This window comes from Diadema antillarum, unplaced genomic scaffold (assembly GCF_040938485.1).
Source record: "Diadema antillarum isolate AM-2024a unplaced genomic scaffold, OU_Dant_1.0 seq00000565_RagTag, whole genome shotgun sequence".
In the NCBI taxonomy this organism is placed as follows: Eukaryota; Metazoa; Echinodermata; class Echinoidea; order Diadematoida; family Diadematidae; genus Diadema; species Diadema antillarum.
In genome coordinates this window covers 924,723-942,352 of record NW_027271504.1, presented here as the reverse complement: position 1 = coordinate 942,352, position 17,630 = coordinate 924,723, and the positions used below count along the sequence as shown (strand labels likewise).

Below are 17,630 nucleotides of genomic sequence, written 5' to 3'. Positions count from 1 at the left end.
TTTTACCATTAACTTTGCTGAGCAGGCAATAGTAAAATTATTGACCAGTCAATAATGATGACAGTCAAGGCTTGGGCAATAAAGAATCAAAGATGCCCGACTCAGATGACTGATATGGTTAATAACATCTCTTATCAAACCAACATAATTTTATGTTTGATCTACTACTTTCAAGAAGCAATAACACGGTATTTCAGTTTATTGCCACTTGGTCTACTATTACTTAGATGGTCTACTTCCCAGTTTGTCTAACACCGCTACGGCTAAACTCACTTGGTCTACTATCAATTTCGTCTAATGCCCGTATGGTCTCCTTCTCACTTGGTCTACTATACCCAGTTTGTCTACTTATCATTTCGTCTAATGACCAGATGGTCTAATTGCAGTTTTGTCTCCTTGGACTTTTTCCCATTTTGTCTGATAAACTGTGGGTATTAGACAAAGTGGGCATAGCCCATTTGGAAGTAGACTAAACTGGTAATGAGGCTAAGTGGCAATTAGACTAAATGGTCACTAGTCGAACTGGTTGTAGACAAAACAGGAATAGACCATGTGGGTTGAGACTAAATGGCTATTAGACAAAATGGGAGTAGACCAAGTGATAGATCACCGGTATTTCAACTCACCACTGCTTGCAGGATAAATTGGAATTCCGAGTCAAACACGGCTATGAACGCACACGCCAAGAATTTGTATCCTTTCCCAGTCTCTTCCTTATTTGTGAATGGGCAAAGAAATAAATCACCCCTACTTATGAGGTGTGATTAATAAAGTCAGTTAGCACCAGGTATGCAAATGATGCCCCACAAACTAACCAATCACACGCTGCATTCTTTGAGAATGCACTCTGCCATCACAAAAGCTGAATGGGATTCCGCATTGATTGTCTGCAGCAGCCAAAGAACAGCCTTTGAAGGCTGTGGTTGTTATTCTGAAAGTTCTGTGAATGTCTTCCCCCACAAAAGAGGCTCTTTGTGTGACATAAGCCCAACCTACTGTGCCTCGGGTGTTTTCAGGGTAGTGGAGAAGTACTTCGTGTGAACTACAAATGTATCTTCACAAGAACACAAACAAAACATAAATAATATCTTGACTTGATTCTGTCCTTTTGCTACCATTAACCACGACCAGTTTGTTTACAATGTCAGTGGATTTATACGATAGTGGTAGCAGAAGGGTTAATACAAACTGGACGCTCTGTAATGAGTGGTAAAGTGTATTGAAGCTCACTAACTGCTTTCATGAAGAAGGGCTTCTGATGCAACCAGGCCGAACTTATTTCTTCACATGACCATACAATACACAGAACAATGGCTACAGCCAATTTAGCTTCTTAGGGTACTAGCAAACAGTTTTTGGTTCTGTAAACACAGAATGTACTTTGTTATTACTGATGTATCACCTTGAGATATTCCCTCTCATCCCCTACCTCACCTTTCTTCATCTTTTTTATTATCTTTCTTTCTGGTGAAGATATGCAATTGTGGGTGACTACCAGTAGCTTGACAAGATCAGTTTCTCCGTGCTGGCTCTCAAATGTAAGTCATGCATTTTGAAATTGGATGTCATCCACACTATTAGTATTAACAAACATAAATCTATGTGCACATGTAGCAATGGTGTCATCACTAATTCTTCAAAAAAAAAAAATTAAAAAAATAAAGAGTTTCATTGCTGAATGAGTTAGTGTATTAAACCAAGAAGGTACATGGTGAGCAAGTACTAACTGAAACTCCTTGGTTTAACTACATTCTTGTCAATTTGAGTTTTTGCAATCAAACCCAAAAGATGGAGAAAATATTAAAACAAGAAAAAAAATGAATATTTCTTATCAGAACTGAGACTATTTCTCATTATGTAACAAATGGTGTGTCAATGAAAAGGTCTTATTTAGCTCTAGTTGATGGTGAACTTACTTTAAAAATGTTTGAAATGGCACTTAACCCATTCTGCCACCAAACCCTTCTCTTATTTGCAAATACCACAAATCATTCACATCCATCACACCAAATAGTGTTTAATTGAAAGCATTCAAGGTTTGCACTTATCTTGCAATCACTATCTCATTTTGCAGATATGTACACAATCAAGAAGATAGTAGAAGCATATTGATTCCAAAAATATCAAAAGTATGTTTGTGTTTCTCACAGCAGACAAATATTTGGCAGTCTGCTGTACCTATTATAGCATCACAAGTTTAGCTCAAAATGTAGACATCAATACTAATATATTGCCACCACAATGGTCAGCCTGAAACACTGATGTACAAGCATGATAATCTTATCAGAATGTTCGGACACAGTGCCCTTTCGTATGGCAAGATTGCAAGGGGGTAGCATTCCCACAGCACTTCCTGCTATGTAACAACAACATCGATACAGCTTTGGAAACTGCTCATCAGTATATATGCTAGTCTCTCTCTTTTGCAAAATGTTCATTAGAAAAGCACTTTGTATTCTGTGCTACTGACTACGTGAGTCTTCTCTGCAGAAGAAGTCAGGTTAGTCCATCCAGTACAGCTGATTACTCAATATGCAAATATTCTATACTATAGATACAAAAAAAGAAAGAAATGATGAACAAAGGCACACTTGCATTAAAGATTTTAAAACCATTTTTTTTTCATGTTATATTCATATCACGTTTAGATGTTGGAGCATTTAGGCAAAAAAAAAGAAGAGGAAAATAGTGGGGTGAAAATTCGCATCATACTCTAAAATCACAAATTTTCGCGTGCATGAAACTTTCGCAAATATTGAGAGGAACCAAGATTTGCAAAAGTAAAATGTAGATGAAACTTCTTTTCTCCACAATACATTCAATGCCAGTGGTAATTTGCAAATGTTATCATGCTGCAAAAAGACCATATCAACATCAGCTCTGATTTGTGAAAGTTTCATGCATCGAATCAATGTTACTGGTTTTACAGTACCGTACATCAAAACATATTGTTGCATGGAAATGCAAAAAGTCTTTGTGTGAAAGGGGATTTCCTCCGCCAAGGAAGGAGGTTATGTTTTCTTCGGCATTTGTTTGTTTGTTTGTTTGTTTGTCCGTGTGCAAAAAAACTCAAAAAGTAGTAACAGATTTGGATGAAACTTACAAGAAAATTTGAGAATGATACAAGTAAATTAAATTTTGGTAGTGATCTGGTAATTTTGTTGGATTTTATGAAGGAATTTCAATACTTTGGCAGGCAGAGTCAATGAACTTAGGAGTTCAAGCTGCTGTATTTATACGCGCACTTAAGTGTGTGTTCTAGTTTCTGCTAGGGATAGAGCGAGGAGCCGCGCAGCTGGAAGTTGATGATGTAACAAAAGGCTTCCATATTGGGAAAGCAGGTGACTTTCAGCATGCATACATTGTACATATGGGTGGAAATCCCTGATCTCGAAGGAAGAACAAAGACCAGTGGTGGAAATGAGCTGCTAGGTGGAGGTCTGCGCTCTCAGAGTGCTTTTCTAGTTTACTTCAAGGGCTGGGAATGGGGAGGGGGGGGGGTTCCCTGTTATGCAACAAGTTGATAAAAAAAGACAAACAAGTGATTTGATTGGAAGATGACCAAGCAAAGGTTTGTCTTTAGATTTACTCATACAATCACACACTACTTCCTTATGTTTCAGGCTTCTGGACCACCAAAGGTCCTTTTAACAGAAGTGATGCAATCAAAACAAAAAAAGTTTGAGAATCACATCTGAACACTGTCCTGGGGTGTGCACACAGAAACACGCTTTGCTCAGTGTTAAAAAACAGGCAAATATTTGGTACCGTGATCTGAACAAAGCATATCGCCCCTTGGCGCCACTGGGGTGGCGGAGGCGAAACAACGTACCCTGGTCAGCTACTCTCGAGTGTCAGGGAGATTGATCATGGTGACATATTCCTCAAAACCACTTCTAAGGAAAGGAATATGATAGGCCTATATCTCTCTATTTGTCTCAGTATTCTCAATATTTTGTGTAAATATGTTTCAGAGAATATAAGAGACTTCCTTGTCTATTTGCTTCTCCCAAATCCAAAACTTCAAACAACCTGTTTCTCTCCTTTTATTTTATTTTCCTTCTGATCACTATTGGTCACTATTTCACATACCTTTACCTATCTCTTTTTCTTGTGCTCTTCTGTATATTAACCTGTTGAAGACTAGACCCGAGTATAATCAGGCAAATGTCTTTGATGGGAAATGCATGTTATATAGCGCAATCAGATCGTCCTCAATGGTTATGGGTTAACATAAAATATCCTATGTGAGGATCAGACACTCTTTGATTTTTGCCACTTCAATTCATCAGCAACAATACTCTTGCATAATTACACTCTCTCAATTCTCGCATACACACAACAGACAAGATAAATACCTGCATGTAATTAGTCGAGAGTCTTAACACAAGATTTGTGATTTCCTATTCCACTGATTCCACATGAAATATCTAAATTTCACGAAAATACACAGTCTATTTGAAAACAAAGATGAACAAAGGTGAAATTAATGCACGGTCTGACAATCATATTAGGGAGGTGAGAGCTCACCTCCCTGATCATATATCTAGGATTTAAGGAAATACAATGTACACAGTCTGTAAAGTGTGCCTCGAGACTGCATTCAAAATCACATACACCTATTTGATTAGAATGAAACAAGTCTAGTAGAATATAAATTACAGAAACATGCAAGGTACATTACAACTTCTTTGTAAAAAACAGGAAACCTCAAGAGTGAAACTGATGATAAACTGACCTACCAGCATTCCTGCACCCTGACCTCAAAAGCATGCCCGTTAACCCCTTCAAAACCATCAGTCTATTAGAATCCAACTGACTTTGTATGTCACTGACGGGACAGAAAGAAGCAAAATGCATTCGATGAGCAGATCTGCCAATATTTCCACATCCGAATCAGGGAGTTTCCACACAGCAATCAAGGAGATATATATCTGTGTGTTACATGCATTTCAATGGGTAAAAATAATCCCCAAATCAGGGAGATTTTGATATTCTCTTATTCAAACATGAGTGGATTTTGGCATTTTCAGGGAGACTCCTGCAGAATAAGGGAGACTTGGCAGCTCTGCATGAGGCACAATCCAAGTCCCCAAGCACATGCTGGAATTCCAAATGTCATATTTGCAAGTAACAAATAAGAAAAAAAAAAAGTGAAGTATTACACCAATTTTCTGATCAATATATAGCATTACACTGAATGATGCCAACCAGCCAGGCATCCCCTGTATTTTACAGGGTAGTCAACTGCATCATTTATCATCATCATGCAGTCAGTGTAACTGAAAGCAGTGACTGTAGCCCTCCAATTTTGTTGCTTTTCTAAGGCTTGAAGGAGGTTTGTATTGCTGAGCTGGTTGTTTGTTGCCCACTGCAAAATCTGAAATTTTCATGTGCATGACACATTTGCAAATTTCAAGAGGAGTCAAGATTTGTAAAAGTAAAATGCACATTGTATGAAAGTTTCTTTCTACACAATGACTTGAATGCCAGTTCTGGCAAGTCATGAAAGATTCTGTCTAGTTGAAAGACCAAGGCTGCATTCATCATCTTTCCCCTGTTTGAAACGGCTTTCAAAAGCCATTTCCAAAGCCCTTCCGAAAGTCGTTTCCAAAGCCCTTTAGAAACAGCTTCCAAAATAGTTGCATTTATCAACTCATCGCGAACACGAAAACTGGCCTTGTCACTGCGCAGCTGCATTGCGCATTTTGGTTCGTAACCGCAGTACAAAGCCATTTCAAAACAGCTTTGCATTTATCTCGCTTCAAGGGGCTTCTAGAAACACAAGCAGGTTTCTGGAAACCTGTTTCGGAAACCTGTTTCGGAAAGCACAAATGTGCGGTTTTTAAAAAGGCTTTCCGAACCCCATAATCAAAACAGCTTTGTCTTTATCATCTTGTAAAAATTCCCTGAAAGCCGTTTCGAAAACCTGTTTCTACCAAGAAAAAGAGTTGATAAACGCACAACAAGTCTGGTGTCAATATGGTCCATGTGATTTTATACTCTACTTGTACGGTTGTAGCTGTTATTTGGGGAATGAGGTCACAGACATTTTCGCACGATGTTGTTTTTTAGATTTGACATCGAGACTTATTATAAGTGCACTATTAGCATTATAAATAGCCTAGTAGCATATCAATATGGCAACTTTTTTTGCGTGTTGAATTTACGGTTAGCTGTAATAGCCTTGTAGCATACGGCAACTTTTTTGCATGTTGTTAAATTTAGGTCCAGCAGTGATTCGCGAAATTCGTAATATGTAAACCCTCACGAAAATAACACCTTGAACAGAATATTGACTGGGACTCAGTTGCTTTTATGTCGATATCAAACTTTATCCAGCACAGCTCATGCAAATATTTGAGTCCTTTGAGTCTTACATTTCTAAAAAATTGCAATATCCCTACTTTACAGAACAAATGGCTTTATATTCACAGCAGAGTTTGTCTTTTTATCTCATTTTCTCTTTTTTTAACACTAGAAAATTGTCATACCTTAACAAAAATCGGAATTACCTGTCCAGCTGAACCTCCTCAAGCACAGGGTTGTCAATCCCAGTCTTGGATTCCTTTTCAAACTCTCTTTCCATGTTTTGTTTTTTTCTCCCTTTGACAGTGTGCAGCACTCCTTTCTTCTCGTACAAGATGGCTACTCTCTATTTTTACCTGGAAAAAAGAACCTCCTATACGTGGCCGCTGATTTGAAGGCAGAACAAATACAAATCACCTTGCTGATGAGACAAGAGTTTTAAATACACACAGTTTGCTCCCAGCGCAAGAGGAAACAGCAGCCTTCCACAAACTAGAGTATGGCAGCAGAAAATGTCACAACAGGAAAGAAGCGATAATGGTGCACATTTAGTGTCAAGGGTGGGTGGTGTCGCAAAAAGTTCGGAGCTGATCACCTCCCCTGAAAATAATCACTTTCTCACTCGCTCTCTCTCTAATGAAACCGGTTACATTTGTTGAGTCATCCTGACCAGTTTTAATGTGGTCTGATTCGGATGGGAGATGGAGACCAGGTTCTTGTCTCCGCGGCAGCCAGTTCAACTTCTGAGATACGCCCCTTATCTGGTCGAGTCAGTATCACTCCACCAAACAACAGAATAGTTCTAAGCAGATCAGAGATTTTGTGACGTGAAATTCAATGCAAACAGCACTGCACCTTGGACCTCTGTCTGTATGTCACACAAACCCCTCGATAACCAACCAATGACGACACCTGATCAGATTTAACACAGACAGATCGTGGAATAAAAACGGCCAGAATCTATCTTATCACAGCAATGCCGAATGTGGACGGTAATCTGTGGGTGTGTTATTCAAATACTAACTTCTCATAATCCCAGTGCACTAGATATCAATATTAGCATTCACCTCAAGGATTGTCTTGTCATCATTGATGGCCCAATTCACATCGCAGAAGAAGTTGTTCCACGGAATAAGCTTTTGGCAATTGTACATTCAGGGGTCTAGACATATACACTGTATGCAATAGTGCTGCATCGTCAGGGAGCTGTACAATTAATGTCAGATGACTGAATTTACAATGTCCAAATTGGATATGATGTCATATGAAGAGGAATAAACAGATCATTCGATGATGTTGTCAAAAAGTTATGTGAGCCTAGACATCAAGGGTAGATTGTAATTCATTTTGATATCGGTTTAACATTGAAGTGTGAATCAGCTTTGGGCATGCACCAAGCATGCCAGGGCTGAATGGTCAAGCACGTGCCCACACCACAGGATGCTGGAGATCAATTTGTGGTGAGATTTGTTTTGTATGTAAAACCCATAAAATACATTTGATACTGTTTTCCCTCCAAAGGTACATGAACAGGCATCTTTAACCCTTTTAATTCTGTACCGGTACCCGGGACTTTGGACAAGGTGTATAATGCTATGGGGTTTTCTGTGTCAATCAGCACTCATAGCAAACAAAGGGTCAAACAATTTTTTTTGTCATCCATTAGATACAGGATATATACAGCAGTGAGAATAACCTCTACACTGTATGTGTGCAGCTTGCATGCCATTCAAATTTTCTCAGGATCACTTGATGGAGTTTGCTTACAAGCAAATCCAACCAGAATTCTTCAAGTTGGCATCGAGTACCAGGTAAACAAGAACAAATGTAGGGCCTACATGTACAAGTATGAAGGAGAGATTGCATCACAAATGTAACAGCAATATTACAGCAACAATAAAAACAACAAATAAGCTCTGGTCACATTTCAGTACTTTTAAGAAAACAATAAGAAAACTAGAAAGGCACTCTGAGAGCACAGACCTCCGCCAAGGAGCTACTTTCCACCGACGATCTTGCTCTTCCCAAAAAGATTTTTCTCCTCTCCACCACTGGGGAAAAGCTCTTTGGGCTCTTCCATAGAGATCAGTGATTTCCACCCATAGGTAAATCATGCTGAAAGTCATCCGATTTCCCAATACAGAAGCCTTTATTACGTCATAAACCCTCAGCTGCACAGCGCAAACTAGAGCCCGCACTTTAGTGCACATTTGAAAACCTCAAAAATGCACAGCTTTAACTCCCAAGTTCATTGACCCTACCAGTCAAAATATTAAAAATCCTTCATAAATTCCCCCAAAATTCTCGGATCACTATTAAAATTTAATAATCTGTTACTTGTGTCATTCTCAACCTTTCCTGTAAGTTTCATCCAAATCCATTCACTACTTTTTGAGTTATTTTGCACACGGTCAAACAAACAAACCAACGAACCAACGGTAACGAAAACATAACCTCCTCCCTTGGCGGAGGTAATAAGGTAAAAAAAAACAACAACAACATCTGAGTGTCAATGAGACTCAATCAAGGAATGCATTCTAGATGACACTCAATCCACAGGCACCTACCAGTGTACAGTTCAAACAATAGTCATGTGATCATATACAATGTATGTCAGAAAGCCATCTGCATCACACACCTCATTTGCGCCGTACATTGAAACCCTTTAATAAATCTCTTCGGCGGATGCACTTTGTCACCAAAAAGCATTTTCTTTATGACTCTCGTATAGATCTAGATACAATGCAATAAACCCTCAGCAAAACAGAAAGCTGTCTTTTTTTTTTACAAATTCAAAAAAAAAAAAAAAATCCAGATTTGTTGCGTGTGTATGTGTGTGTGTGCACGCAAGGCAAAGTTATGATGGATTTCTATTGAAAGTGATCTCAAGATCACATGGCCGAAACAGCTTTCCACATCTCTATGGGCGATTATCTGTAATTGAAACAACCATTTGTTTTTGACTTTGTACTGGGTATATGCCAAATGAGGTCATTAAAATTAGCCTAAAATCCATTCCTGTCTTAAGCTTTAAACCATTATCATTCTGAACAACCTTTTCTGTGAGTTAACCTCTGGTTGTGTTATAATTTGTTCTTGCAAAAAAAACCAAGAAAACAAAAACAAAACAAAACAAATAAACAGAACGACTCAACTTGTGAGAATGATTCACAACAACATTTGTAATTGAATACTTCTGAATACAGAGCTTAATGGGTGGGCTTAGGTGACAATTGACTGACATTATTGTTTCCTCTGATTTTTATTTTTTTTTTTTAACACTTGTTGCTGTTTGCTCATTCCCATCATCCTGTTCTATCCACTCTGACACTCTATACAGCTGTATAATGACACACATTCTGTGGTAAATATGAGATAATGACTTTATGACCTCAAAATGTGGGACTCATAGAGTGGATCCATCTATTTACCTATCATCTACAAATTGTAGTCATGATTTGCCCCAAATTACTCACTAAAATGTCTATGTCAGGGTGGTCTTCAAGGGATCTTAGCATGTGGCAGCAACATGAGAGAATATTAGTGAAAAAAAAAACACAAACAAGAAAAAAATCTTCACAAACATCATGCCAAAAACTGCTAACATGCTGAAAACCAGATATTGGCCAGTGAATCAAATGAGTCCACAAACATACTAAAAATGGGGGGGGGGGGGGGGGGGGGGGGGGGGAGGAGAGAAAAGGTGTGTCCTTGAATGACAGCTGGTTCATTGTGGTCAAATGATGAAAATAAGGCTAAGATGGTACCAGTGAGCATCCTACTCCTAGAGCTTCCAGAGCCCTCAAGCAGCTATGGACCTCAAATTTCTGATACATTTTATCACACATACGTGTAATTATACCAAATTTCAAGTTGTGGACCACCCTGCTTTGTGTGGATCCTTCTTTGCAGACATTCATTTGTCTACCCATTCATAAAACGTACAAAATTAGTTAGTGATTCTCGAAAATCCTTCTGCATCCCCCAAACCTGAATAACTGCAATGCTCCCTTTCTGATGAGAGGGAATAGAATTTGCTTTTAGTACACAGACAAAATACAATTGAGGAGAAAATAAACCGCTTCCTGGTTCAGGAAACCATGTATGGTAGGCAGTTTCTCAGAAGCACCTCCCATGGCAATTCAGTTCAGGTCTGATTTAATTGGAGAACAAATGCGCATGTGAAACACCAATACAGTACTTACATTTTTGGTACATACTTATCACATACAACTGCACTTGGAAGCCTCTACTGCAGATACAATGTACAAACAATGAAGTGAGTATCCCTTATCTCTTTGGTGTTTTCCAGTAGTCTTCAAGCAGCGATAATCCATGCAGGGACTAGTAGAAAGTAGGCCATGGTTAAAGTTGCTACTTTGCTTTCTGGTAGAATTGCACCAGTACCGCACCAATGCAACAATAGAAATAAAGTCTATTTGCAAAAATGAAAAAAAAAATTGCAAATCATGTTCATATTTCCATGAAATTACCTTTTTTGGCAAATATACAGTGTAAGTGCAGATGATTGCAAACACCTGTGTTGCAAAGTCCATGGTTCATCAATCAAGCATGAGGCTCACAGAAACAGCAAATGAATGCTGGTATACAAACATGCATGCGCTAGCCATTCAGGATTCATTTGTACACCTTGTACAAATTGTATCTGCTACAAGTATGCGTTGCTGTACATACTGTAGCAGAAGTGAGTGAAGTCACTGTAGAATATGGATCTGAATGGCCAAATGTTTCGAAGACAAGCAGGCATCCATCCGGAATCGCTTATCGAAAAGTGCTTCCACACCACGAGTTAGACCACAACACCAATTTGTTTTTGTTTTGTTCTGTTTTTCAGCATTATTAATCAGGAACGGAAGTTGCCTCACAATTCCCATAAAACCAGAAACATTTGCAGCAATCAAACTTTCGCATATTGGAGTCAATATCCTTTTTCCACCGAATGACCCAACAAAACTTTCAGCATGCAGCTGACTCTTGTGAGTCTTGGCTCTATGCAAAACATGCCGGTTTTATGCCAGTGAAAATTTCTGATTTTACTGGGCTAACATTCAACAGTTAGATTTCTAGTCTAGTAGAAACTAGTCGTAGTAGATACATTGCACTCATCCTGGCTTGATATTCCACTCCATTACAACACTGAACCATCATCAGTCCATAAACTTAAGATGATACTTATTCATTGCTAGCTCGACCAGACACCGTGCGAGTACAGCGACAGGGCTGTGTACATACGGTAGCTGTACTAGCCTGTAGTGCTGTAGGCTGTAGGTATAAAAAATATATGGTTCTATTGATAAATCTTCAATCATGGCTGTACTTTCTATAATGCTACCATTTATGATTTATTACAGAAACTATCTAGTTTAGTAGTTAGCAATTGTTTGCAACTGCTTTTGTTGGGAAGAAATCCCTGCCTGCTGTCCTGTCACAGCCAATCAGACTACTATTATTAAAGCTAAACTAGAAAGGGCACCAATGCATGTACTTGCAAACATTTTCATTTGAGAAAGCGGTAGAATCCAGGATGCCTATGCGAGCAGCGCTAGCTTGAATGCTAAAGAAATCTTTCAAAAGCGGTAGTCTACCGCCAAATGCGGTAGAGTTGGCAAGTATGCCAATGTCAATGACAAATTTGCAGGAGTGCGAGTGGTTTGGTGCAGTTGGAGTAGACTTATAGCGTGGTATTCTGAAAATCTTCCTAAGTTTCTTCCCAAGTTTCTTCCTAAGTCAGCAACTTAGGAAGTACCTAGGAAAGACAGAATTGGTATTCTGATATTTCTTCCTAGGCACTTCTTAATGCAAATCAGGCCATCCTTATCCCCACCCCACGTCCTATCTTAAGCCAATACGAAATGCCGTATCATGATAAGGAACCAACCAATCACAATCGCATATCACTATGACGTAGGGTCAAATACACGTGCGCGCGGCATGTCCCCTTAATTTCTCACGCTCATTTTGCGCGTCAAATTACATGTGTGCGCAATGAATGACAAGCGCACCTATCATGATGTCTGCAGCTTGCTATTCTTAACAACGTACTTACAACAGGGGTGGAGCTTTCCTAAATATCTTCCTAAATTTCTTTCCTACAAGTGTGCATTCTAGAATACCAACTTCTTCCCAAGTCAGAAATTTGCATATTCCCACCCCCTTCCTAAGTTTTTTCCTAATTATAGGAAAAAAACTTAGGAACAGACTTAGGAAGAAACTTAGGAAGATTTTCAGAATACCACTTAAATTAAAGGAAAAAATCCTGACTTGGGGCTAGCTAGGAAGAATTTCTTCCTAGGAAGGATTTCAGAATACCATCCTAGATCTAGACAGTTTTCTAACACTAACACTACAGTTAACAGTTAGAACTTGTACTAGCAGGCTTGGTAGAATAGACATTATTCTACAACAAACATCACAAAATTGGGTCCATAGGCATAGTGACTATTTAGTATTACGTATAGCAGGTGTGGCAACAACACTGCGCTGTGTCCACCACTTCTGTCTTTTCCTTTCCATCACATGCATGCACCGAGCTCACCTTGAATTGCCTACTCTACGACTTCCTGAGCCGAGCGAGCGCCGAGCGAGACCGCGCCGAAGAGGAGATGGAGGATGTGGAAGAGAGGAAATTCGGACCACCAGGGGCGGGCGATCCGGCGAAGACGAAGGCAAGAATCAACCAACTCAACAACACTAGAATGCAATTTCTTGGGTCCTGTCTTTCCTTTGCACTCCTCCTTGGCTCGAATGGAAAAGTGATATTTCAGCAGAGCAGGCCAGAGATAGTAGTGATGCTGGTGATGAGGGGAATTGAAAGTTGGTGGTAGGCTCTGCGGCGCCGCTTTCTTCGCTCTGATCAGGGACAAGTGACCTAATACCTCGCCATAGCCATGCTACATGCTCTGCACGTATTGTTGTACCGGCTAAGCACACGGTCCTGAGCTAGCTAGCTGTACATAAATTTATCCGCATAACAGCTGCTTTTGTTTGTTTCCAGACCCAGTTGTAATGTAGTGCAAATGAATTTCCTTTGCGAGGCTAACAAAGTCAATCTGAACCAAAACTTAACATGGATACCATTTTCAATTCATATCAATTTAGTCAAAAATCAAATCCAGTCGATGGATGCCAATTATATCAACAATTTCTCCTTACTCAAAAATACATTGAACAGCCTTTATTGTAAAAAGGGCCTAGTAATGTAGACTAACTTTTTATGAATGACGGCCACAAGCTCCTGTGGTTCTCGTGTTGTAGCGTACCCACCTCCCTGATTGAAATAAAGTCAACTTTACCACTTTGTTTACCGAGTCAAATCCCTTTGGACTGAGAGAAAATTCGACTTATGAGGGGTTAAAATCAATCGAATGTATAAAGAGAAGAGAACGTGAAAAGACCTTCGATTTAGACAATTATTCGAGTTTTGCAAGGTCGACTTATAAGCAAGGTGGACTGAACGTTTAATTCATCAAATTGTGAAATTCATGGAAATCATTGGGAGAACATCATATTTAGTTTTGTAAGATTTTGTTCCATTAATAAAGAATAAAGTAGATCTATTCTCTTTAAAAAAAAGATAGTATGTGAAGGGGGAGGCAAAGAGGGGTTGAGGGATGGCCCAATGGGAGGTGGAAAAAATGTAGAACACTGATCTGTGGAGATCAGCTGACGTGAAGTACAATCTTTGTACCGATTCTTTTTTTTTTTCAGTTATAAAACTTCATTGAATGAACATGATGAATTACCTACTTGTAGAAAGTACATGTTGATTTTTATTCTTTTTTTTAAATGAATAGGGATCGAGGTGTGACAAAGAATGATTCATCGTCATCATAACAGCTTTAGGTGTGTAAAACAGCTCAAGTTAGTAGCAATAACTGCTATTGGTATCATCATGCAATTAGAAAACAGTGATTCACAGTGTAATTACCAATACAATTTAGGATTTTTTTTGTGGGGGTGTGGAAAGGGATTCTAGACCTATTTCATGATGGGATTATTTTGCACTCATTGTGATACACATCTGATAACTTCTCATGTGAATATATTAGTTAAAAAGTTTTTAAAAAGACATAAATGAATGAATATCTACATACACACACATAAAGAAATACACTGTATGTGCAATTAATATTCCTATAATCAAATGCAAAATGTGCATCATTTGTCAACAATAGTTTTTTGTCTCTGATCCAACTTATTTACATAATCATCATATTTTTAGATCTGTCAAAAATGTTTCTTTTTCTCTAGCTTTATTTTCAACCCTAAAATGTACAGGTGTATAGCCCCTACAGTCAACCTTGCAAAAGTCGACCTCGCATAATCGAAGTCGAATAATCGCCTAATTCAAAGGTCTTTTCAAGTCCTCTTCTCTTTTATATTCTATTGATTCTAATCCCTCTTAAGTTGAATTTTTTTCAAGTTGAAGCTATATGTCCAAACACATTTGACGTAGGCAAGGTTGACTGTATTTAGATTTCAAAGATATAACAAGCCTTATTCACATGGGAAAATCTAACATGTGTGCCAGTACATGTAGTAACTGTTTACCCTGTAACAAACAGGGATGCATACATGGACACGTATACAATCATTGTGCAAACATACCCACTGACAATACACCTGCGTACAAAATTATGCAAGCTTGCATGTACATGCAAGGCTCGACATTAGTGGTGGACCAGGTGCTTAGGGCCACCAAAAATTGGTATTGGGCCACCAAATTTATCTTTTGGTGGCCCAATTAGGCAACTTTGATTGAAAATAGATTGTTACTTTTGCTTTTGATTTGGGCCACTATATCTTTTTCAGGCCACCAAAATTTTGGATTTAAAGATTTTAGTGGCCTGGATGGGCCACCAGACATGAAAGTTAATAGTGTCGAGCCCTGCACATGCACAAGAATTACATTCACTGCACTCAGAAAAAGAGAAAAAATATCCCCTTTGTTCACACATACAGACAGACAGACAGACAGACAGACAGACAGACAGACAGACAGACAGACAGACAGACAGACAGACAGACACACACACACACACACACACACACACACACACACAGAGCGGGGTTGGGGTGCATTCACACCACACCATCAACCTTTTAAACCCCTACCTGTTTGATCAACAACATATCATCCTCAATTCTTTCTGTAATTTCTGATTAGGTGTGTGTGGGTTGAGTAACCCATTACCTAAAATGAACAGAGTGAGCCAATTATCAGTTCCTGGGAAAGTGCCACATCTTGGGAGTGGTGCTAGTACACAATAACTTTCCTTTTTCTTAACACCATTCATCACAACCTTGGACACGCAGTACATGAAAACAAAACCACTCCATAAAACATATTTACCTGCACAGGTGCAATACACTATAAATGCATTCTTTTATTCACATATGTACAACTTTGCAAAAGCTTAGGTCGTTATATAATACTCTCCCAAACAATGAATGGCAATATACAGCATGCAATCAAGTTCGTTTTTATCTCATTATGCAGAGCATTCACATCAATGATACTGGTATTGGCAACTCAGTACAGGGGAAACTCGGTACAAATGTATAACGAACACTGCTATAACGAGATATCGGTTATAACGAGGAAATTTTCCCGGTCCCAAATTTCCTTCCACACAAGTCTATGTAAAATGCTACCTGGTACTCTTATAGCGAGATCGGCTATAACGAAATAACTGCTATAACGAGATAAATTTTGTGACTTCCAAACAAGGAAAAACATAGTCAATCAAACCTGCTATAGCGAGGTAAAGCAAAATGCCTTCGGTAAAGCTTTACTTCGCCTGTGCTATCATCTTCCGAGATTGTAAAGCTTGATGCGCCAAAAACTGTCTTGTACACACATAATCATTTTCTTCAGTGCACTCCAGCTAGCACTGCATGTTGTACGTGTAAGTGTGTGTGTGCGCGCACACTGATACATGCAGAAAATGTGGTGGGATGGCCATATGTATACATGACATCATCATGACGTTTAGCAGGTGTGAGGCAATCTGATGCTGTGATTGGCCTTCTACGTAGGGAATTCCCCATCTTCACACACACGCAGTCATAATGTACATACAGAATATGTCACATACACACACAGCATTGTGCAGACCATATTCAAGCTTTCCACACAACACACACCCATACGATAACCACATACCAATCCACAGACGATCTTGATACAATCGCAAGCTATATAAATTTACAAATTCAAACATCTTCAATTAATAAGAAACACATTCTTGATATTGGATTTCCTTGGCGAAAAACATCTTTTTACCCATAATGGTGAGTAATTCCCCCACACACAATATCAAGTTATCAGTATTGATTGAAATATGATGGGTAGTCCCACATGTGCAAATTAATGTCTTTATGTTATGCCTTCTTTTATGCCTACTGATATAACGAGATAACGGCTATAACGAGGAAAATGACTCGGTCCCGACCATCTCGTTATATCGAGTTTCCACTGTACTGTATATAACTCCCTAGGATCAGTGGTCATCATTTATATATGCATTGATTGTTACTCCAGTGGGATTAGGCATATTGGAGTTTCACATAATGTTTTAAAAGACAAACTGAAAGAGTAAATGTCATAACTGCACATGAAAACACATTTGTTTATATGCAGTAATAAACATGATACTCATAAATCTAGATGAGGCCATCATTGCTGCATTTCCTCGTTTCAAACATGAAGCAGGGTCCCAATCTCTCTTTGGGTGCGTTCGAGCGCTCTAAAGCAAACCAAAGCGAATCAAATCAAAGCGTACCATACTGAACTGTGCCAGATTTGGAGCATTCGAGTGCTCTGTTGAGAAAGCGTGCCACATGAGTTACTTTTAGAGGGGGTCACACATTTTCTGTAGCAAAAGTGTCATTCACCTGGCGTGCTTACACTACTTACAGATGTCCCAAACAAAGAGTGGATTCTTGGCATTATGACATATGTGCATGTTATGCGCATTCTTCACATGTGAACTTTTGGTATACTTTTGGTACCCTCCTGGAGCACATTGTGAAATGGTCCTCTGGAACGGGTACGGTACAGTTCGGTTTAGGGGAGCACTCATACGCACCCTCTGTATGCTTCTAAAAGCTAAGATGAATGCTATGCCAGGACAACTTTGTGTTTCTTAACCCATTAAGACATCTAATTGGGCAGCAGTCATCACACAATCAGAGTGTGTTTCAGATAAAGTTATCCAGCCAAGTCTGCAAACATGCTTGACTTCATAACTGAAGGAAATTTAAGGAATGCCTCCATCGATGAATTATGGCAGATGGCT

General features: G+C 39.0%; 1 protein-coding gene across 1 annotated transcript in view; it reads right to left on the bottom strand.

Annotated features, from left to right (window-relative positions):
- Positions 1-7,679, bottom strand: part of LOC139735205 (sodium- and chloride-dependent GABA transporter ine-like) — a 72,519-nt gene extending 64,840 nt beyond the window's left edge. The window contains exon 1 of the mRNA XM_071645964.1: positions 7,377-7,679. Within this exon, the coding sequence (XP_071502065.1) occupies positions 7,377-7,399 (23 nt within the window). The 5' untranslated portion in view covers positions 7,400-7,679. The remainder of the gene's footprint in view (positions 1-7,376) is intronic.
- Positions 7,680-17,630: the final 9,951 nt, after the last annotated feature.